At 36.9% G+C, this 25,126-nt stretch overlaps 1 protein-coding gene and 1 pseudogene across 2 annotated transcripts; one reads left to right on the forward strand and one right to left on the reverse strand.

Moving 5' to 3' along the window:
* The first annotated feature begins 159 nt into the window (after nucleotides 1-159).
* On the forward strand, nucleotides 160-18,163 carry man1b1b (mannosidase, alpha, class 1B, member 1b). Of its 2 annotated transcripts, none has more exons than XM_051695675.1 (14): nucleotides 160-516; nucleotides 1,319-1,461; nucleotides 3,002-3,110; nucleotides 3,202-3,299; nucleotides 3,442-3,584; nucleotides 4,081-4,172; nucleotides 4,613-4,792; nucleotides 5,279-5,427; nucleotides 5,679-5,867; nucleotides 7,026-7,216; nucleotides 10,534-10,654; nucleotides 10,896-11,090; nucleotides 11,214-11,345; nucleotides 13,667-18,163. In XM_051695675.1, exons 2-14 carry the CDS (start codon nucleotides 1,363-1,365, stop codon nucleotides 13,871-13,873), a joined length of 1,905 nt encoding a protein of 634 aa, XP_051551635.1. In that variant the 5' UTR covers nucleotides 160-516; nucleotides 1,319-1,362; the 3' UTR covers nucleotides 13,874-18,163. The 2 variants fall into 2 exon arrangements, with proteins under 2 accessions (XP_051551635.1, XP_051551641.1); XM_051695681.1 differs by having other exon boundaries at nucleotides 160-470.
* LOC127439758 (dipeptidyl peptidase 2-like) lies at nucleotides 18,140-25,050 on the reverse strand (annotated as a pseudogene).
* Nucleotides 25,051-25,126: the final 76 nt, after the last annotated feature.

Raw genomic sequence — 25,126 nt, forward strand, 5'->3', positions numbered from 1 at the left:
TTAAAAATGCGTTTTGAGACAACTGTGTTCTGCTCTTTTCGTGGCGCTGCGTCTAACTTTTTTTTTTTTTGGTTTATAAACTTTTTCGGTGTAAACAACCCCTTAGGTGTCTGGCGCCCTCTGGAGGAATATTTGGACATTGCTTAAGTCTCCAGCACTACAAGTGTAAAACACGCCTCCCGCGTCCTGACAGCTGGCTGTGTTTTCATCGGCAGGATATCGCTTGACACGTCAGCTTTCAAAATGGCTGAAGTATGTTACATTTAACCCTTCCGTTTGAGAACTTTTTATTTTAGGAGAACAGTGCTGTATTTGGCGCAGATCATGAGTCTGAGTCAGAGGAGTTATCTGAATGGTCGCTGGTGAGCTGTAGGCCCCTCAGTGATGCCTCGGACCGTCGTGAGATCCTGAGCCGACCAGAGCTCAGCTTCACACAGCTGAAGGAGGCTGGAGATACTCCAGGAAGAGAGGTGAATAAGTTACGGAAGTCTGATCTCTGCATGTACGAACGGGCAGGTATTAAAAAGCCTTCTAACAATGTGCGTTTTATATTGTCTTATAATTTGTCACTAAATCGAGTCACTATGTTTTGTCCTAAATTATCAATTAATAATTTTAAGGGTTGTCGAAGCCACACACGCACGCGCACGCACACACGTTTGACAATTGGTAGGACATTATGTGATTTTTGTTGTCGATTATTAACAGGGTCCTGTCAGCTGATGTAGAGCTGGACTTTCAGACATGCTGTCAATAAAACCTGTAAATCAGTTGTTAGCTTAAACACAATCAAAATTAATCGCAATTTCTTTTTCCAGTTATTAACTGACCTGTGTAAACTGTGAAACCTTGAAAAGGAGATATTTCTCAGTTTTTTCGTGTTTATCAGTACCGTATGTGTCATGCTGCTGCCCACGCAGCTACTGTCAAGTCTCACCAGCTTGAGGGCTCGCTGCCTGAAAACATACTGAGCTGCCTACCAAGGGGGCGTTCACACCGAAGGTGTTGTTGAGTCTGTCAGCGCTGCATTTCAATTTAAACATGATCTAGACGGCCGTCTTTGACCGTTGCGCCTCGTCTCGTTGTTTTTTTAGCTTCTCGCGCAGGAGCGCCTCGTTTGATCTCGAGTCTCGAGACACCTGCGTTCTATTCTATTCGTCGCGCTTCCACATTTTTTTTTTTTTAGCGCAAGAACGCGATAGGTCTGAACGCCCCCTTGGCAGCATATCTAAACATCAAGCAGCCAAAAGCAAGGTTTTGAGCCAAAGTCTCTCTCTCTCTCTCTCTCTCTCTCTCTCTCTCTCTCTCGTACACACAGGCCTTGACGCCAAGTGAGCAGTCTGGTGAGAAAGAGAGGGCATCATGCTTCCATCATCAAGAAGGGATTTTGTATCTCTGACTCTGAGCGAAAGCAGCAGCTACACAAACAGCAAGCAGTGGCGGCGGCAGTCATGCTGGAGGGTGAGTTTCATATTCAACAAACATATATTTATGATATTTTGTCTTTGAGTAGCACAAAATGTGCTCTATAAACTCAGTAGGCGCTATATTCGTCATCTGTTGGCATCAGAAATGTAGATAAGATTTAGAGGTTTCAGTCAAGATTCTTGCACTAGGAACTTATGGTGACGCTTTAAAATAAGGTTCCATTTGTTAACATTAGTTGACAACATTAGTTAAAGGGGTCATGACATGACTTTTTTATTATTTGAATATGTTCCTTGAGGTACACTTATTATGTTAGTAAAGTTTTTTTGCGCAAACATGACTATTTTCAACCCTCATTCTGACCATCTGTCAGAAACACTTTAAGACTTGACAGTAAATGCCCACTATAATGACTGGCTCTCTGCTCTTGACTGACCTGCTCTCTCATTGCCATCTCACTGCTCACCGTTGCTGAACAGGGCTACAGAAGTGATCAGGGAAAGTAGGCTTCGATGTGTTGTTGTGGAGGCGGTCAGATTCAAATGTCTACCACAGTGTGACATCACAATGTGGAGGAAGTAGAGAATGAGTCATTTTGGCAGCTTGGTTTTAACAGATGCTCTTTTTGCAGTGAGGAGAAAGTTTTGAGTTCTGAAACTTATAATGTGTTTTTATAGTACAATGACCTCTTATATGTCAAAAGATCAAGGAAAATTTAAATCCTCATGTCATTACCTCTTATACATGAACTATGAACAGTACTTTTACAGCATTGATTAATCTTTAATTTCACAATATACTAATACATTTTTAAAATCAAAAGTTGTGTATGTTAACATAAGTTAATGCATAACAATCTAACGTGAACTAACAATGAACAGTTGTATTTTTATTAACCAACAATAATAAATGCAGTAAAAAAGATATTGTTCGTTGTTTGATCATAATGCCAAATGCATTAACTAATGTTAACAAATGGAACCTTATTGTAAAGTGTTGCCACCGTTATTTTATTTGAGGATTTTCTACCTTTTCCCTGACCCTTGGAATTATGTGGGCTATTTTTGTGACTTACTTGTTAAATTAGGACTGATATGATCAAAGATCTTTCTAATACTGGGTGTCCTTGGGAAGGCCATACAGAGTTGCAGGTGCAGCTACTGTGGATAATAGCATTTGGTGGACTTCCCCCACATATATACTGTAGTGTGTAGATAGTTGCCTACTGGAATAAAAGGATCATCTTTTCTCTGGTGTTTAGGCCTAATAGCATCTGTCCTACTTCCTCATACTTCACCTTGGTTAGGCGAGCCAAGGTGCTCAATACTGAATCGATGTTAAAATGTGGCCGTGCATACAGTATGTGCTCATGGTTGTGACATCACATCCACTGGGGAGGCAGTTTTGTCCTCTGAAAGTTAAAGTATGTCTACAAAGTACCTCAAACTCTTGTTTAAAAGAGAAAAGAAAATCCAGTTTTTCCATTAAAATACTTTAAGTAAAATAAAATAATAAAAACATACATTAGTAATGTTCAATGGACTGTACTAATCACCTTGGCTTTTGTCTCCAGAAATGGAAACAGCTGTCCAGATTGCAGCGCAGCTTGATCCTGTTTATACTGATGTTGCTGCTGGTTTGTGGTATAGCCACATCTCCCACTCTCATAGAACACTGGAGAGGTGAGCCATTATCATTTAACCTAATATTTCTATTAGGATCAAGGTTTGATTGTAGAGCGAATTAAACATTCTCTGTGCTCATGTTTCTCAGGTGGCACTGTATGGGGGAACGGGGACGATGCTAAACAGACATTTGTTGTAGACCTGAAAAACGAGTACAGGTCCTTTCTTCCCGAGCTGCCCCCTGAGGTTAGTGTGACCCATTTGTTTCTAGCTTGCTGTTTTGGATAACCTAATTTTGTTAGTAACCTGATATCTCAAGGTTACATGCTATGCTTTGTGCTGGATTTTGCATTTTGTGGCAGTGGTGACTCGTGCGTATCTTTCTCAGAAAAAGGGCAGGCGTGGACCACCCTCCTTGAAGAACCGTTTGCAAAGCAAAATGAATGTGTCGGGGCCGTTGGGAGAAGGAAACGTTGGACCAGACCTGAAGAATGTAGAAAAAGGGTCTGAAGGAGGGAATCCAGTCATTAGGTTAGATTTGTTATGTGTGCTGGACTGAAATGCGGGCAGTATAGACCTTATTCATGTTAGCGCCATCTTTGATTTTTAATGGGAATGACAATGAGGCTGTGAGGGATAGACTTGTCATCAATGGCACGAACAGTATAAAACTGTAAAAAGCTCCTTGATCACATCTGATTTTCCACAACTCATGTTGTCTGGAGTTCTTTGTATACTGAAAGTTCTTGGACAGATATGTTATCAATGTTTTGTCCGCGGAACGACCCAAAAACACTTTAAACTGCAGTACAGACCATTGAAGAGACTTAGAGTCTATCCCTCACAGCTTCGGTGTCATTCCCATTAAAAAGAAAAAATTACGCTAGCATGAGTAAGGTCTATAAGTGTTTTGTCTGTTTTTCAAGGATGAGCTTGATTATTAAAGGATTAGATATACCTATGGAACATTTGTACTTTTTTTTCTTTTTCTTTTTTTCCTGTTTTTTTTTTTTTTTCATTTTTATAGTTGGCGTGGAGCTGTGATAGATGAGGAACAGGGGTCTGACACTGACACCAAGGGGAAAGAAAACCAAGAAGACCCATCTTCATTAGCACTTGGTTTGTTTCTTTGTCAACTGCATAACATTCTTTTTGTTTTGAACAGGAAGAAAGCCAGTTTACAATTAAAGGAATAGTTAACACAAAAAATTAAATGATCATCATTTACTCACTTTATGTTGTTTCAAACCTGTTTGACTTTCTTCCGTGAAACAAAATATGTTATGTGGAATGTTAGTCTCAGTTACCATTCACTTTTATTGTATGGAAAAAAGGATGCAATGAAAGTGAAAGGTGACTGAGAAAACATACTGCATATCATTTGTTTTCAACGGAAGAATGAAACTCATATGGGTTTGGAACAGATTATGTCAGAATACTTTTTTTTATGTGAACGGTTCCTTTAGTACTTTCAGCAAATAGCTGATTTGTCTAACCCACTTGTTTCTTTTTCTGGATTGCACTGAAGCAGCTGTTTGCTGTGTTTCTGTTTGTTTCAGCTGAGAGCAGGCTGGAGGTTGTGAGAGAAGCATTTAGACATGCCTGGAAGGGCTACAAGGATTTTGCCTGGGGTCACGATGAGCTCAAACCCATCTCTAAATCCTATGGAGAGTGGTTTGGACTTGGGCTAACTCTAATTGATGCTCTGGACACTATGTGGATCTTGGGTCTAAAAGAGGGTAATTTAGTTTACTTGACAAAAAAATATAAAATATGGAAGCCCATACAGGCCAAGCATTATTATTTTTTTAGTGTGTGGTTTTTTTGAGATCACAACTTATGTTTTTTATAAAATTAAACATCCTAGTCTTTTATAAGGCATAAAGTGTAAAGCTGCAATGTGAATGTTGTTGCCCCACTAGCAGTACCAAACAGAATTGCAAACAGGTGGTCTCATTCATTTGTAAAAATACAATAGAAATATGAAAAATAAATAGGAAAAAGGTCATTATACTGAGAAAACAAGACTTAAAAAAAAAAAATATATATATATATATATATTCATATCCTCTGTGGGCTTCTGTACAAAAAATACATCCCATCTTTTAATAAACAGCGAGTGTTTTTTTTATTTATTTTTTTATGATGATGATGATGGTTTATCACTGAAGCCAATCACTATGTTTATAGTGTTGTTGACATATATGCAAATGTTGTTGACAAAGAGTTTGCAGAGGCCAGGGAATGGGTGGCCAAAGAACTCTCCTTCAATAAAAACGTGGATGTTAATCTGTTCGAGAGCACCATTCGTATCCTGGGTGGCCTGCTGAGCACTTATCATCTGACTGGAGACTCTGTGTTCCTGGATAAAGCTGTGAGTAAGAAGAAGAGAGTGAGGGATGGAGGGAAACAGAGAGAGGGGGAGAAAAAATAGAGAGAAAGCTTTATGATGTCACTCAGTCTTGCCTCCTCCACTCCTTCTGCTGCTAGAACTATCATTTACAAACCTATTCATCTCTTCATCTGAGTCAAGCATCAGCATGACGAAGAAAGAGAGCTTCTCTTTCTCTTGTTACTATGATCCGTTGATTTTATGATATTTTTATCTCTTGAATCATTTTTCAGACTGATATTGGCTCCAGACTGATGCCTGCCTTCAACACACCCTCTAAAATCCCTTACTCTGATGTGAACATTGGGAAGGGAATAGCTCATCCTCCACGGTGGACCTCAGACAGCAGTGTAGCTGAGGTCACTAGCATTCAGTTGGAGTTCAGAGAGCTCAGTCGACTCACTGGAGATCCTAAATACCAGGTCAACACAATGGACATCATATTTTCCTCTGTTAAAGAGAGAGAGTTTACCCAGAAATAAAAATTATTTTACTCAACCTCATGTCATTCCAAACCCATATGACTTTCAGTCCTATTACTTTATTCCAAGTCTTCTAAAGCCATACGATAGAAATTGTGTAAGACTTTCTTTCTTCTGCAGAACAAAAATAAAGAATTTTAGAAGAATATCTCAGCTCTGAAAGTCCATGCAATGCAAGTGAATGGTGATAACAATTTTGAAGCTCATAAAAGCACATAAATGCATCATAAAAGTAATCCATACAATTTCAGTGGTTTAATCCAGGTCTTCTGAAGCGATCCAGTTGGTTTGGGTGAGAACAGACCAAAAAATAACTCCATTTACACTATAAATCGTGACATCATCAGTCTCCTTGGTGATCATGATTTCTAGCTCAATTACACTTTGTAGCGCCATCTAATGTTCTGCACATGCGTCAAGCCCAGGGGAAGTGGTATCAAGTTTGAAATCATGAAAATGCCTAGAGACTACAATGGCAAGATGTTCAGTGAAAAAGGAGGTATATTTTGGTCTGTTCTCCCCTAAAACCAATTAGATTTTTAGATTGCTTTAGAAGACATAAACTATTGGAGTCATACTTTTATGATGCCTTTATGTGCTTTTTGGAGCTTCAAAGTTTTGTTCACTATTCACTTGCATTGTATAGACCTACAGAGCTGAGATAAAGAATTTTAAAAAAATCTCAATTTGTGTTCTGAAGAAGAAATTAAGTCATACACATCTTGGATGGCATAAGGGAGAGTACATGATGAGAGAATTTTTGGGTGAACTATTCTAAGTCATTATTCACTGAAAATCATGACATCTGCAGCTAATGTCCGATTGCTGAACGAATTGCTCTCTTGCGTCTCATTCACTTTGATTATATGGAAAAGAGTGGCCAGGATATTTTTACAAAATTCACCTTTTGTGTTATAAGGGAATAAGTCTTATGAGTTTGAAACAACAGAAGTATGATGACAGAATTTTTATTTTGGGGTGGACTATTCCTTAAAGAATAAATTTGTTGGAAGATTCTTTGCCGTTTGGCTTAACTTTTTTACATGATTCTTTTCTCATAAGAACAGATGGGTCATTTTCATCCATGTCTTTCTCCAGGTGGCGGTGATGGAGGTGATGAAGCAGGTCCATAAATTGGATGGGAAACAAGATGGATTAGTACCTATGTTTATCAATACCAATAATGGGCAGTTCACCCACCAGGGCATCTATACGCTGGGGGCCAGGGCTGACAGCTACTATGAGTACCTACTGAAGCAATGGATTCAGGGAGGCAAGAAGGAGAAAGAGTAAGTGAAGCCTTCTTATGTTTCTGGACTTCATGTATTGCTCCCTATCAGCTTTTCTTCATTTGCCATTATCTTTGTTTCTGAAGTGTTTGCTCTAGTAGTTTCATGGCATTTTTATATTGGGGTGCACTGATCGATTGCTGGCGATCTAAATTGGCAGATTTTCATCTTAAATCTGTACTCGGACTATCATGCCTATATTTGATGAAAAATAAATAATAAATGAATAATAATGACATCAGCTCTATTGCGAGAGTGACAACAAGCTTCAAGTGATCAAGGGCTTAGGCTGTTCCATTTCAACCCTTTGTATGAGTTCCGCTAGTAGAGGGCACTCGCGCAACATAAGCACTGACGTACATCCGAGTCTATGAGACGGAGGGAAATAAGCAAGGGGATGGCTTAAAATGTTGAAATGGAATGCAGCCCAGGTGCTCTCAATCTCTCATCTGCCACTCAGCCCAGCGCTATTTTGTGAGATTTAAATCAGAGATATACACTCACTGAGCACTTTAATAGGAACACTATACTAAAACTGGGTAGGAACTCCCTTTGCTCTCAAAACAGCAAGTTGACATTTCAAAACATGAAATTCATGGTGTGGATTTCACAAGATGTTGGAAACATTCCTTTGAGATTCTGGTCCATGTTGACATGATTGCATCACACAATTTCTGCATATTTGTCAGCTGCACATTCATGCTACGAATCTCCTGTTCAACCACATCCCAAAGGTGTTCTATTTGATTCAGATCCGGTGGCTGGGAAGGCCACTGAAGAACAGTGAACTCATTGTCATGTTCATGAAACCAGTTTGAGATGACTTTTGCTTTGCGACATGGTGCATTATCATGCTGGAAGAAGCCATCAGAAGATGGGTAAATTGTGGCCATGAAGGGATGCACATGGTCAGCAGCAATACTCAAATTGGCTGTGGCATTCAAGCGATGATTGATTGTTATTAACGGGCCCAAAGTGTGTTGAGAAATCATTCCCCACACCATTACACCACCCCTACCGGCAGGTTGGCTCCATGGATTCATGCTATTGCCGCTAAATTCTGACCCTACTATCTGTTTGCCTCAGCAGAAATAGATTCATCAGATAAGGCTATGTTTTTCCAGTCTTCAACTGTTCAGTTTTGGTGAACCTTTTTGTTCTTGGCAGACAGAAGTCGAACCTGACATGGTCTTCTGCTGTTGTAGCCCACTGCCTCAAGGTTCGACTTGTTGTGCATTCTGAGATGCTATGCTGCTCACTACAATTTCACAGAATGGTTATCAGAGTTACTGTAGCCTTTCTGTCAGCTTGAACCACTCTGGCAATTCTCTGTTGATCTCTCTCATCAACATGGCGTTTCCATCTGCAGAACTGCCGCTCGCTGGATGTTTTTTGTTTTGTCTTGAGACTGTTGTGCATGAAAATCCCAGGAGATCAGCAGTTACAGAAATACTCAAACCAGCCCATCTGGCACCAACAATCATTCCACGGTCTAAATCACTGAGATGGTAAACTAATCTTTTTGAGCTTAATGGATAAAGCTCTCTTATTTTTGAACGTATCTCTGCTGTGTGTGTGATGTTATCATTGTGTTTACTGTTTGCCAGTGTGTCACAATGATATTTGATAGTGACAACAGAACTATTCATTATTTTTTTCTGTTCAAATAAATGTTAGCATTTCACATTTAAAAAAAATCGAATGTAATTTTACAGTGTGGGGCATAAACATATAACTGCAGCATATAACTTGTAAAAGTGTAGGAAAGGGCACTTTAAAAAGAAGAATTGGTGATCAGATTGGAACTGACTGATCTCAGTGTTAAAAAACCAGTGATTGGTATCGGCCTCAAATTTCCTGACTGGTGCGTCACTAGTTTTATACCTGAGTTCTTCACAACCTGATAAAACACATCACAAGAAGAACTGTTCCCAAATGAGGTGGACATTCTGTTCCAATCCAATTCTTACCCATTGTGTATATACAGTACTGTGCAAAAGTTTTAGGCACTCTTGAAAAATGTTGCATAGTGAGGATGTCTTCAAAACTAATGCCAGAAATAGTTTCCATTGATCAATTAACATCATACAAATTCCAGTAAACAAAAAAACAAAACAAAAAAAGGCTAAATCAATATTTGGTGTGACCACCTTTTCCTTCAAAACAGCACCAATTCTCCTAGGTACACCTGGACACAGTTTGTCTTGGTTGTTGGCAGATAGGATGTTCCAAGCTTCTTGGAGAATTCACAATAGTACTTCTGTCTATTTAGGCTGTCTCAATTGCCTCTGTCTCTTCATGTTATCCCAGACTGACTCAATGTTCAGTGGGGTCTCTGTGGGGGCCATGCTGTCTGTTGCAGGGCTCCCTGTTCTTCTGTTCTATTCTATTTGCAAAAAGAATGTTTGGGAGTCTAAAATGTTTATTTCCTTTTGACACACTAAAGCTGAAGATATAAATAACCATCTTAAAACAAATGTTTTTGTGAAACATCTTATGTGCCTAAAAATTTTGCACAGTACTGTACTATCAAATTATTCAGATTAATTGGAGTGCCAAGTGATGTCTTATTTAGAAGCAAGACCAGTAGAAAGTCATGAAGTTTACTAACGCATACTCGGTACCTGTTGAATCGATGTTGCTTCAGTGTCAGCATTGCCATGGAAATACCAGCAGCTAGGCACAATGTAAAATTGTCCTTTCAGTATAGACTGCTTTTTCATGGGACGAATGAAAGCATAAAGCAATTCATTCTACATATACACTGCCTAAATTTGAATTTTGAATGTGATTATTGAGCTGTCCACTGGTTAACCTCAGGTGGGAATACAAAATAATTTGTACACCTGTACTTGGACAGGTCTCCATAAGCAAACATTTTCACTTCGAACTGATTGAGAGTTGACAGCCATGTATATTTAACCACTGACATTTGCTTTATATTAAATAACCACTCCTGATACAGTTCGATTTTTTTTATTATTATTATATATTTATTATTATTATTTTTTTTATAGCACACTGACTATCTTTCTTTGTGCATGCAGAATTATCTGTGTTAATCTTGGTACAGATTGGTTTTGGTATTTCATGGTCACACTGCACAAATCCCGAGACACTTTTTCATGGGAACAGACACAATCAAATGGAAATGTTCAGGGGAACAGACACAGTCAAAGGAGCTTAGCATAGATTAATATCACACAGTCATTTTCCAACTAGCAATGGAGCAGTCTGTCCTACTAAACTAGAGATTCTTTGATTCACAGAATAAATGTGGTGGGTTCAAAGTTTTGTTTTTGATCTGTTATGTTCAGATTGTTGGAGGACTATCTGCAGGCTGTGGAAGGGGTGAAGAAGAACCTGCTGAAGAAGTCCTCTCCTCTAGGGCTCACATTTGTAGGAGAGCTATCCCATGGACACTTCAGTCCCAAGATGGTATGTTTGCCTATTCGCAAAGAATGACAAGTCCTCAATTTCAGTCAGATATGTTGTGTTTGATGTAGTGAATACATCCCCAGACACTACTTGATGGCTAATTGTAGGGTTCCCACGGTCATGGAGAAATATCAGGGAACTTTACAATTGTGATTTCCAGGCCTGAAAAATGAATTGAAAAATGTAAATGTCTACATCGTATATTTGCAGTCTGTCATTTATTTGCCTTTCTCTCTTTCAGGACCACTTGGTGTGTTTCCTGCCTGGCACACTCGCACTTGGAACGCACCACGGTCTTCCTGCTGATCACATGGAGCTGGCACAACAGCTGATGGAGACCTGCTACCAGATGTACGCCCAGATGGAGACAGGCCTGAGTCCAGAGATAGCTCACTTCAACATGCATGAAGGCAGCACACAGGATGTAGATGTAAAGGTGAGCTCACTCTCATGTGGAGCTTGCAGTTCTTTCTACTCTGTGTTTACAGTTTTGAAACAGGTGCTTGTTGGATGACGATAAGAAATGAAACTATCTTTGTGGTCTTGTCATGTCTTACAGGTTGCAGACAGGCACAACCTGCTGAGGCCAGAGACAGTGGAGAGCCTTGTCTACTTGTACAGGTTTACCAAGGATAAGAAGTACCGGCAGTGGGGCTGGGAGATCTTGCAGAACTTCAATAAATACACAAGGGTATGTGGGAGAGATAATATTGTTCCTGTTTAAACTTGAAGGTTTTTTTTAGAACATAGAGCAAGAATAGAGAGTGGAAGATGTCTTGTTCTGCATCCCAGTTTACAAACTAAATTGAATGAAAGATTAGAACTGTTGTGGTCCAAATCATAATATGTTGAAAAGGATATGCCAAAAGTGCCTGGATGGTGTTCTGTTTTGAGTGTACCTTTGAAATGCGTGCATCTGTGCATGCCTTCTGGCTAATATCGCTTTAAACTCATTGGGCCTCATAAATGAAACTTTCGTAAATGAGTAATTTCTGAGTAATTTGCTCGTAAAATGGAACTTTCTGTCAGATTCACAAACACTTTGTACCCCCCAGATTTTTTTAGTTTACTGTGTGTATTTTATTGAATTCCAAACATTCATAAATACGGGGCGTGTGCATGTTCAATCACAATTATCATAATCCACGGCCATGAAAACGCTCTCTAAGGAGGGCATCAGACGCGCTAGTAAATGCGAATAGGGATATGCGGAACAGTAATGAAAGGGTTTTAAAATGTAGTGCAAATCACACAATTTTGATTTAGCAAACATGATGAGGAACTTACTTTCATTGCATGTTCTGGCTGCCATCGGAGGTTCTTTTGTAAATTGAATAATCCAAGAGGTAAAAAAAATGCTTTGACATAAGCTTTAGTGTAAAAAATGTTTAGTTCACACTGGCAGGAGGAGGTTCACCACCATTAATCTAGTCTGGTTCAGTTGAGCGAATAGACAGCGTCATTGGTGAAACTTCTCAGGTAGGCTAAATTATGATGGTAACAGTGATATTCTTCCCTTGCAACTGAAAGAATCTTTAGAGAAATTAATAGGTCTTTGCCTGAAATGCTGTGAGCTAATAAATATTTGCAACTTAAACAACAGTGTGTGGGGCTTTTTCTATTTTTTCCTGTTGTATTGTGAACGCCCCTGCCCCTGACATGTTTATTTATAGGTTTAACAGCATTGACAAAACAACTGAACATGATTTATCAATGCCTATACTAAACTGGTGAAACCTAAATTACAGAGCTCATATCAAAAGAAGAGACTGTCCAACCAGTCACATTAGAGGGCACTAATTTATTCGAGAAAATGGGAAGCACTTACGCTTTTAATTTAAGAAGCAAGGTTGGGAATAAACTGTACTTCGAAGAAATAAATGCAAGCATCAAAGAAACATTTTCAACTAAGGATATGGTTTAAAAAGAAAACAACAAACCACTTTTTTTATCATTTTATTTTTTTAAGGTTAATTTTACTCATTTAATTTGTAGTTAATTTTTTTTGTTATTTAATTTCACTTCTATCAAAATTTAGTCATGGCAGTTTGCCTGAAAGACAAATGGATGTGTTATGCAGGATTTACATGTGGTCGGGAGCAGTTGTAAATTTTGTTCGTACCAACTAACACTTTGAAAATAAATCTGAGAATTTGCGTCAGAACAGCTTTACGAAAGATTTACACAACAATTCGTTTTTTACTTTTGTTTCATGAATGAGGCCCATTGTGCAATGGAAAAGTAGTTTGTGACTGTTTTCTTTGAACCTTTTCAGTTGTACAAAAGTGGCAATGAATGCATTTTAATGTATGAACTAAGTAAAGTAATAATGAATAGAATGTTAGTTAATTTAGCTAGATGCCAATTGTAAATGCTACCAGTACACAACAAGAAGTTCTATGGTATCAAGACAATTTTTTATAATGCTTCATACTCTTAATACTCACTCACTGTCTTAACTTAAAAGGCACAGGGAAATGCAGCAATCAATAATTAAATTATATTGAAATAATTAACATTTCATCATACAAAAACCGCAAATAAACTTCCCATCTCTGTTTCATTTCCTTTACTCTGCTTCATTGCCTTTACTCTGCCTTTACTATTTGCTCAGAAGTACCAGTATGTACTTTCACATAATCAGCGAAGTACGTACTTATAGTGTGTAGTATAAGAATAGAAAGTGGGGTGCACTGGCGCAGCCATATTACCTTTTATTATAAGTTTTGCTTGGAGGGAAAAAAGAGAGATCCTTTCCAAAATATTGTCTACACCGGCTCTAAGCAAAACCTTGGTTATTTGTCTGGACCTGACTTTGGTATCTTTAATTCAACCCTGACTTGCATGTCTCAGCTGTGTTGCCACTTGCCTTCTCATGTTCGCTTCATTTATAAAAACATTGCCTCACTCCATTTCCAGATTTGCTCACAGTGTCTCTCTCTGCTCTTTTTAACTTCACATGTTAACAAATAAATCTCATGTAGTGACTCATACATTGTTCCCTCCCCACAGGTTTCCACTGGAGGTTATACATCCATAAACAATGTTCGTGACCCAGCCTATCCAAGTCCCAGAGACAAGATGGAGAGCTTCTTCTTGGGTGAGACGCTCAAATACTTCTATCTGCTGTTTTCAGATGACCCCCATCTTATCGACCTAGACAAATATGTCTTCAACACTGAGGCCCATCCCCTACCTGTATGGCCACAAATGGAGTAATGGACCCACAAGTGCACACACCTAATCAAACACACCTCTCTCAGGGCCTTGAACACTCAAAGATTACTCTTATACTTTTGATATCTAAACTGCCATCTTTTTTTTCTACACTAGGAACAAGCCTCTTTTCATAATTTAAATGATTGTAAGAGCCATGACAAAAATCAATATGCTAATGAAAATCTCATTTTTGAATATAGAGCGAATTAGCGGTCTGTAGAATGTTTTATTAATAGAATTTCTGACTTTTACTATATATGTTTGTAAAGGGAGAGTTCATCCTGAAATGAAAGTTATCATAATTTTCCTTAATGCTGGTCCAGACCTGGATGACTTTATTTCGTGAAACATAAAAGGAGATGAATGTTAACCTCAGTCACCATTCACGTTCATTGAATGTTTTTTCCATACAGTGGAATGAATGGTGACTAAGGCTAACATCTTGACTAACATCTCATTTTTTGTTCCACAGAGTAAAGTAAGTCATATGGTATTGAAACAATATGCGGGTGAGTAATGGGCAGAATTTTACTTTTAAGAATCATAAAACCAATATTTTCAGTGACTGATAAACACAAAGCATCAACTATGTTGCTTGAATCACATTGTCTGATTATAAGGCACAGATCTGCAGGTAATGTGGTTAGTGTGCAGGGGTGATCTCTGCATGAGAAGTGCAAATGATGCTTTTGCTCAGCTAGGCTGCTGAATTCACCCACTGAATCAGTGTGTGCAGTTTGCAGTCTCTTAGCCCAAACACACAGACAAAAAAACACTTAAATACTGTGAAACCTTATGGGGACTGCAAGCACTTTATGGTGTGTTTAGAATTTTAATTTGTATGTATTTTTTTAATGAAAGAACTGTTGATGTTTTGTCATGATGGTTGGGAGGGGCGTTTACAGGGTCATCATGTGGTTTTGCTTTGTAATTTTTTTTCTTTGCAACATTATTCCCTCGAGTTTAACTTGTTTTCCAGAACATTTGATCATGTACAAGAGCATTTAGCACATGTAGTTACCAGACAGCATTTAGAATTTACAAGTGTATATCATTTTAACCAAATCAGGGGAAGAGGAAAAGATCTATATTCCTAAATCATAGATGTTTTATTATTTTGACTTCCTCATTTGTTTTGAGCCTAAAATTTTAAAACCTGCTGTGAAGGATTTTACTGTCATTCCTGTGAATAGAGAAAATGTACATTTTTGTCTCAAGTTGTTTGTGAGGGTTTCTATTTCCTTTATATATACAGTGGTGTGAAAGTGTTTGCCCCCTTCCTGATTTCTTATTTTTTTGCATGTTTGTCACACTTAAATGTTTCAGATCATCAAACAAGTTTAAATATTAGTCAAAGATAACACAAGTAAACACAAAATGCAGTTTTTAAAGTAAGGTTGTTATTATTAAGGGAAAACAAAATCCAAACCTACATGGCCCTGTGTGAAAAAGTGTTTGCCCCACCTGTTAAAACATAAATTAACTGTGGTTTATCACACCTGAGTTCAATTTCTCTAGCCACACCCAGGCCTGATTACTGCCACACCTGTTCTCAATCAAGAAATCACTTAAATAGGACCTGCCTGACAAAGTGAAGTAGACCAAAAGATCTTCAAAAGCTAGACATCATGCCGAGATCCAAAGAAATTCAGGAACAAATGAGAAAGAAAATAATTGAGATCTATCAGTCTGGAAAAGGTTATAAAGCCATTTCTAAAGCTTTGGGACTCCAGAGAACCACAGTGAGAGCCATTATCCACAAATGGCAAAAACATGGAACAGTAGTGAACCTTCCCAGGAGTGGCCGGCCGACCAAAATTACCCCAAGAGCGCAGCGACGACTCATCCAAGAGGTCACAAAAGACCCCACAACAACATCCAAAGAACTGCAGGCCTCACTTGCCTCAGTTAAGGTCAGTGTTCATGACTCCACCATAAAAAAGAGACTGGGCAAAAATGGCCTGCATGGCAGAGTTCCAAGATGAAAACCACTGCTGAGCAAAAAGAACATTAAGGCTCGTCTCAATTTTGCCAGAAAACATCTTGATGATCCCCAAGACTTTTGGGAAAACACTCTGTGGACTGACGAGACAAAAGTTGAACTTTTTGGAAGGTGTGTGTCCCATTACATCTGGCGTAAAAGTAACACCGCATTTCAGAAAAAGAACATCATACCAACAGTAAAATATGGTGGTGGTAGTGTGATGGTCTGGGGCTGTTTTGCTGCTTCAGGACCTGGAAGACTTGCTGTGATAAATGGAACCATGAATTCTGCTGTCTACCAAAAAATCCTGAAGGAGAATGTCCGGCCATTTGTTCGTGACCTCAAGCTGAAGCGAACTTGTGTTCTGCAGCAGGACAATGATCCAGAACGCACCAGCAAGTCCACCTCTGAATGGCTGAAGAAAAACAAAATGAAGACTTTGGAGTGGCCTAGTCAAAGTCCTGACCTGAATCCTATTGAGATGCTGTGGCATGACCTTAAAAAGGCAGTTCATGCTCGAAAAACCCTCCAATGTGGCTGAATTACAACAATTCTGCAAAGACGAGTGGGCCAAAATTCCTCCACAGCGCTGTAAAAGACTCATTGCAAGTTATCGCAAACGCTTGATTGCAGTTGTTGCTGCTAAGGGTGGCCCAACCAGTTATTAGGTTTAGGGGGCAATCACTTTTTCACACAGGGCCATGTGGGTCTGGATTTTGTTTTCCCTTAATAATAACAACCTTCATTTAAAAACTGCATTTTGTGTTTACTTGTGTTATCTTTGACTAATATTTAAACTTGTTTGATCTGAAACATTTAAGTGTGACAAACATGCAAAAAAATAAGAAAGCAGGAAGGGGGCAAACACTTTTTCACACCACTGTGTGTGTGTGTGTATGTATGTGTGTGTGTGTGTGTGTGTGTATATATATATATATATATATATATATAGCAAATATCTACATTTGATCTTAAGGTTTTCTAGTGGTTGCTTGTTTCAACCAGTATTATTATCCCAGGTTTTTATTTAGTTTGATCCAATGCTTTTTGAATGTTTTTGTTTTGTGGCAGAACTTTAAATACTTTAATGGAGCATTAATCAAGCACAATGCTATTTAAAGATCTAGAGTCGATGTTATGACTGATGTTCTTATCACACTCTTTCAGGGGAGCCTATATCAGATGTGATTGTCAGTAGTATTTTCATATGATCTTACTATATATATGAAAAACAGTTTCGTACATGGATTTTTTATTAATACTGCAGTTTTATTTTTTATTTGAAACGAGGTTTGGTGGAACTTGATTCTACAAATTTCTAAATGTTTTCTCATGGAATTAAAGGAGGAATGTTGAAGTTATCGATTCTTTTCTTATCGTGGGTCTGATCTTAAATAAAGGCTTTGTTGTTCTAGAATGTCTTAAGGTTACTGATAGCAAGTGAAGCAACCATTTTTGTTTGAAACAGTCAAAGAATACGTATTATGTATATAGCTCACAGATGTAGTATATGCATTGTATTTGACAAGCAGTTTGGAAGTTAGATATCACTGTGTTCAATTTTTTGCTCATTTTAGCCAACAAGTTTTGTGTATGCAGTGTGTATGTACTACAGCCTTCACTGATGTTCAAAAAGGGCTGAGCATTGACTGGTTTCTCTGTGTCATGCTGTGGTGGTGTGTTCTGTTCCATGTGTGCCTTTGAATATACAGAGCAATGACGTGAAATGTATATTTTCAAAATTGAGAATCGAGTTTTTATCAAAATTGACCTATTTTAGTCATTTCATGCCTGTCGTGAAGATATTTGCTGTTTTGCTTTTTGTGAATAAATACTTTTGTGATTATTTATAATACAGTCGAAGGGTTAAATTAACTTATATTTGTTCTCCAGTATACCATTTCCTGCTATCTCTTCTCTGATTCTGTGAGAAATTGAAGACTGCATTGAGCTTGCGTATCTCAAAAGATTTTAAATGAAGGGCTTTACATGACTCTCAGTTGTTGGGTAAATCATCTGCCTCATGCACTGACAAATCAACATGATTCTAAATTACTCAAACACCAAGGATGTGCCAAGAATTTCAAGGAATAGTCTGAAATGGGAGCGACAAACCTAAGGCACATAATATGTGTGGTACAGCTGTGCATATTATTCTTAATGAAGGATTTTAGCACCCCAACTCAATTTGATAATCTGTATGTATTGACAATTTTTATGGAATGAACTTAAGTGTCTGTATATAGTGATTTTTCTTTTCCTTTTTATTCCTTTCAATAAATTCATACTTCTTGGGATCTTTTAAAGTCCATGTATTTTCTGTGGTTCACCCATTTAGCAGTGATTTCAGACTCCTTGCGAGCTGTGATCACTGACTCAGGATCAGCAGGGTTTGACTCCCTGAAAAAATAAAACAAAACCAAACAATTTTACCTAAGAAATAGGTTTTGTCAGAAGACTAAACCAAAAGATGGATCTGCATTTTTATCTTACACAGTTTTGCCCTCACTCATCATTTACTCTGAAAATTCCTGAAAGCTTGTACCTTAAATCCAGATGATGCGCTCCCTCTGGTATGTTGATTGCGATAGTAATGGACTGAGTGACATTCTGATCTACAGGAAAAAATTATTCCATCAGCATTTCACTGTAACTGTGCACCACTAGTGTCACAGATTTAGCAAATAATTCGGCAAATACGTTTTCAAACAGGTTTCTCAAACACTCCCATTTACTATTGGTTGAGTCAGTATTGCTGTGTAAGGCTGGTTGAGTTGCTGTGCCACAGTGTTTACACTTTTTGAGAAAATCAACCTACAAATGGTTAAATTATAGTTGTCTCTGCATATTAAAGGATTAGTTCACAAATATGGAAGGTTTTAGAAAATACTAAAGCACTTTTGGTCCATTCAGTGCAAGTGAGTGGTAAACCAGTTCTTAGAAGCTCCAAGCATCCAAGCAAGGACTCTAAATGTCCACTTTGACCAGCCCTCCTAAGCGCGTTCTTCTCGCCTAAAGAAGAAATGTTTTTGGCATTTCGCATTCTTTGTGCATATCGGCATCTTCTGGGCAGGGAGGAGAATTTAGAGTAAAAAGGACTTCATATTTATCTGTTTCTTACTCACACCTGCTGCATTATATCACTTCTGAAGACATGGCTATAACCTATAACCTTAAAAAGGCAGTTCATGCTCGAAAAACCCTCCAATGTGGCTGAATTACAACAATTCTGCAAAGATGAGTGGGCCAAAATTCCTCCACAGCGCTGTAAAAGACTCATTGCAAGTTATCGCAAACGCTTGATTGCAGTTGTTGCTGCTAAGGGTGGCCCAACCAGTTATTAGGTTTAGGGGGCAATCACTTTTTCACACAGGGCCATGTAGGTTTGGATTTTGTTTTCCCTTAATAATAACAACCTTACTTTAAAAACTGCATTTTGTGTTTACTTGTGTTATCTTTGACTAATATTTAAACTTGTTTGATGATCTGAAACATTTAAGTGTGACAAACATGCAAAAAAATAAGAAATCAGGAAGGGGGCAAACACTTTTTCACACCACTGTATATATATATATATATATATATATATATATATATATATATATATATATATATATATATATATATATGTGTATATATATATATATATATATATATATGTGTATATATATATGTGTGTGTATATATATATATATATATATATATATATATATATATATATGTATATATATATGTATATATGTATATATATATGTATATATATATATATATATATATATGTATATATGTATATATATATGTATATATATATATATATATATATATATATATATATGTATATATATATGTATATATATATATATATATATATGTATATATATATATATGTGTATATATATATATATATATATATATATATATATATATATATATATATATATATATATATATATATATATATATATGTATATATGTATATATATATATATATATATATATATATGTATATATGTATATATATATATATATATATATATATATATATATATGTATATATGTATATATATATATATATATATATATATATATATATATATATATAGCAAATATCTACATTTGATCTTAAGGTTTTCTAGTGGTTGCTTGTTTCAACCAGTATTATTATCCCAGGTTTTTATTTAGTTTGATCCAATGCTTTTTGAATGTTTTTGTTTTGTGGCAGAACTTTAAATACTTTAATGGAGCATTAATCAAGCACAATGCTATTTAAAGATCTAGAGTCGATGTTATGACTGATGTTCTTATCACACTCTTTCAGGGGAGCCTATATCAGATGTGATTGTCAGTAGTATTTTCATATGATCTTACTATATATATGAAAAACAGTTTCGTACATGGATTTTATATTAATACTGCAGTTTTATTTTTTATTTGAAATGAGGTTTGGTGGAACTTGATTCTACAAATTTCTAAATGTTTTCTCATGGAATTAAAGGAGGAATGTTGAAGTTATTGATTCTTTTCTTATCGTGGGTCTGATCTTAAATAAAGGCTTTGTTGTTCTAGAATGATGTGCTCCCTCTGGTATGTTGATTGCGATAGTAATGGACTGAGTGACATTCTGTTCTACAGGAAAAAATTATTCCATCAGCATTTCACTGTAACTCTGCACCACTAGTGTCACAGATTTGGCAAAGAAATCGGCAAATACGTTTTCAAACAGGTTTCTCAAACACTCCCATTTACTATTGGTTGAGTCAGTATTGCTGTGTAAGGCTGGTTGAGTTGCTGTGCCACAGTGTTTACACTTTTTGAGAAAATCAACCTACAAATGGTTAAATTATAGTTGTCTCTGCATATTAAAGGATTAGTTTACAAATATGGAAGCTTTTAGAAAATATTTCAGCACTTTTGGTCCATTCAGTGCAAGTGAGTGGTAAACCAGTTCTTAGAAGCTCCAAGCATCCAAGCAAGGACTCTAAATGTCCACTTTGACCAGCCCTCCTAAGCGCGTTCTTCTCGCCATTTCGCATTCTTTGTGCATATCGGCATCTAGAGTAAAAAGGACTTCATATTTATCTGTTTCTTACTCACACCTGCTGCATTATATCACTTCTGAAGACATGGCTATAACCTCTGGAGACGTATGGATTACTTCTATGCCGTCTTTGTGCTTTTTGGAGCTATAAAATTTTGGTCACCATTTATCTGTATTGTATGGACCTACAGAGCTGAGATATTCTTTTAAAAATATTTGTGTTCAGCAGAAGAGAGAAATTCATATACACATCTGGGATGGCGTGAAGGTGAGTAAATGGTAAGAGAATTAAAATTTCCTTTAAGCTGGAAAAGGAGAAATTATTTTGACACTGAAAAAAAAAAAAAAAAAAAAACAACAACACACACTTCACCTTTAAATCTGATTACACTTAAAAGAAACTTTTAAAATATATTTAATGTTACTCCTCCATTAGCCCAAGGATCAAGGTCACTATTGGAAAATATGATATTGCTTGCAGTGGAGATATCTAGAGAAAACCCAAATGCATGAGACATCTAGCTCATGATGGACTACAGAAAGCCAATAAATAATAAAAGGATCAAAGACAAGTTGCATAATTGTGAGGTAAAACAATTTTTTTTTTTAAGAAGCCTGTCCACTGGTTGTAAAAACGTACCATCCCTCAAGTACTGGGCCTTCAGCCAGCCTGGATGTGGCACCACTCCCTATCTTCTTGAACAGTTCTGCTCTCCTTGCTGCTGCATGAATTTCATAGGTGGGAACATGTCTGTTACATTGTTGCTGTCAAACAACATCTCAATCTCTGTGCAAGCCTGAAACACAAATCAACATTCAAGATACACATGATAACAAGAGGGAGTTTGCTATTACTCTGACAACTTTCACCATGTACTACAAACTTTTTTATACAATAGTTAGTTTGTTTCGGTCCTCTAATCTGATTGGACAGGCAGTGTTCCAAGAGATCTGATATTTAGTATAACAGCACTGCATGTACAATAATGCTTAAATAATTCAGAGTTTAGTGTGTTCTAATATAGGTACCTGATAATCCCATGCATAGCTGTCAAAGCCAAGGCCACAATTGGGGTCAGCACACTCCACAGAGACTGTAAATGTCATAGCATGTCAAATTTCTTGTGGAGTTATACACAATGCCTGTGGGGAGGCACACACACACACATTATACACAAAATCTAATATCTAATCTAATAATTATGCTTTAAATAAATTATAAAATTAAACCTGTTTAATGAATAACAGAATGTGTTGAGCCTCTTTATGACCAGAAGGCTAAAAATGCAATACACATTTGTGCAAACCTGCTTTAATTTACCAACCGTATCTCTGAGTGCTGACATAAGATCAGTGCCATTCAGCATAGTTTCACAAGCCACCTGTGGAAGAAAATGATTGCAGTTTATTGTTATGAAATGAATACGATCACACCTGTTCCATTCAAATACAAGAGCACCATAAAAATCTGAAATTAAAATGTTCCCAGATGGGGTGGAAGGGTTTCATTCACTACAAGCATAAGGGAAATATTTAAGTAACACCATTAGGTTCTGTATTATGTTAAGCCCCATTAAAGCCTTTCAGTAGCCTGTGTAAAGGCCTCTGGTGATGTCATTAGCTATAGTATTGTATAATGACAGGCTTTTATTGTGTGTGCTATCTCATTCCCATTTGGTGGCGTTATGAATCTAAGTGATTTGAGTTATCTGTCAATTCAAACTAGTGACAAGTGGAATACCATGACAGGGAAGGCTGGCATGCTGCCAGTGAATTGAGTGCCGTAAGGATAGTCCAACATGGCCATCATGGTGAAGGCGTTACGCAAGAGATCGTTCAGCTGGTGAATGTCCTTTGAGGTGGAGTTTTACACAGGGAGAAAGCAGACTGGATGCATCCATAGTCTATAGTTTTAATGGCCATAAAAACAGAGAGAGAGAGTGAAATTAGGAACTTTTACAGTCCAATAAGGGTTCTATCCTAACTAAACGATGATAAATACTTTCTTATTGTGCCAAAGAGTTTAGCTTCTGGAATGCTCCCTTCACTGTATCTCTGCAGGCAGGGCTAACCTTCTCATAATCCTGAATAAACAAGCAGAACACATCGATTTTACACCTCAACAAAATAATATACAGTTAAGAAACCCCCTAGAAAACTCTGGTGCATTTTTGGGCTGCCATTTGCAATTTTTCACACTCAAATTTAAAAGCTCACCATTCACACATACTGTGGACAAATTGCATTTTTCAGAAAATCCCCTCCAAATAAAAAAACGAGACTCTAAGTATTCATAAATGTTAATGCATATGTTGACAATCTTATGATAAACAAAGTAAAATAATAATACTAAAATAATAATAATAACAATAATTATATATAGAGTACTGTGCAAAAGTTTTAGGCACTTGTGAAAAATGTTGCATGGTGAGGATTTCTTCAAAAATAGTGGCATAATTTGTTTTTATTTTTCAATTAACATCATCCAAAGTCTAATAAACATAAAAAAGAAAAGCTAAATCAATATTTGGTGTGACCAACTTTGCCTTCAAAACAGCACCAATTCTCCTAGGGACACCCGGACACAGTTTTTCTTGGTTTTTGGCAGATAGGATGTTCCAAGCTTCTTGGAGAATTCGCCACAGTTCTTCTATCTATTTAGGTTGTCTCCGATGCTTCTGTCTCCATGTAATCCCAGACTGACACGATGTTCAGTGTGGGTCTCTGTGGGGGCCATGCCATCTGTTGCAGGGCTACATGTTCTTCTATTCTGTTCTGTTCTATTCTATTTGCAGAAGGAATGTTTGGGAGTCAAAAATGTATCTTTCCTATTGACACACTAAAGCTGATGATATAAATAACCTTTTGTGAAACATGCTTTTATAAAATATAAAATGCTTTTGTGAAACATCTTAAGTGCCTAAAACTTTAGTCTTAGGCACATAAGCAGTATGATCTGCATACTTACAGAAGTTGCCTATGATAAAAATAAAATAAAATAAAATAATAATAAAAAAACAATGCAACAAAAGAAGAAAATATAAATAAACCTGCACCATGTTGTTTACATAATAAACATATATATATATATATATATATATATATATATATATATATATATATATATATATATATATTATAATTTTCGAAATAATTTCAAAGTTAAAGTCTCCAATCCTCTGCGTGAACTTTGAAAGAAGTGACGGTCAATGAACTGAGCAGATATTTTCATTTGAATTTAGAAATATAGTCAAATGGACAATGGATACAGAATGCTGAGAATAAACTCTACAGCTTAAAATGACTTCTGTTTAAAATGTGGCCTTTAATCAGAGTAGCTCTGAGGATTCCTATGCCCTTTATTTATAACTATCCTTAGAATGTTGGATAAGCCCTTGATGCTGTAAGTTCCCAAACTTCTGTAGCGCCATCTGCTGTCCAGATATGCAGGAAACAATGAAGGTTGACGTTCACCTGTCTCTCAGATGATGATAATACCACATTTATTTAAAATTGAATGTACAGTGCCATGCTAAACTCCACTCTGAAGATCTTGGATTCTAAATCTAACTTTTCCACAAACCAGCTCCAGTGCATGTTATCGTTACAGTAAAAAGAGGACATCCCAAATACTAAGAAATTCAGAATTTCGTGTAACATTTTCAATTCAGCTTTTAACTCACATTATACTGATAATACATTAAAAACTATATTAAATTATAAAAATGTCTAAAATAAGCATTTTCACAAGTTTTGTGTACCCATTTTAAGATAGAAGACACTGAATGGGGTGGCAAGTTTTCTTTGTTGTGATACTGTGTAATCTAATGTAATTTAATCTTTATTTTGCAGTGATGCTGTTGTATTTTCAAGGAGGGGAGGTGGATTAAAGCTTTTAAACTTACTTAAAAACACAGTAATAAGCAATAATGGGATTTCCTTTCCATTTTTCTTGTCTGTTTCCAAATAATAATAATAATTATTATAATTTTTTTTTTTATTTAAAGAAAATAAATAAATAAAATAGCCAGCTGCTTCCTTGTAGCGAAATTCACACAACCTTTACAGTATCTGACACTGTTGAGCTGGAGACTGCATGTTGTCTTTATTCTCTTTCCTTGACTTGCTCAACAGCTGTTTGTTCAATTGAGCCATTGTGGACGTGCCTTATGTACTGCTCAACAAGTCTCTTTCCCTCTCTCCCAGGAATACATGACTTCCTGCTGGCATG

This window comes from Myxocyprinus asiaticus, chromosome 4 (genome assembly GCF_019703515.2).
Source record: "Myxocyprinus asiaticus isolate MX2 ecotype Aquarium Trade chromosome 4, UBuf_Myxa_2, whole genome shotgun sequence".
NCBI lineage: Eukaryota > Metazoa > Chordata > Actinopteri > Cypriniformes > Catostomidae > Myxocyprinus > Myxocyprinus asiaticus.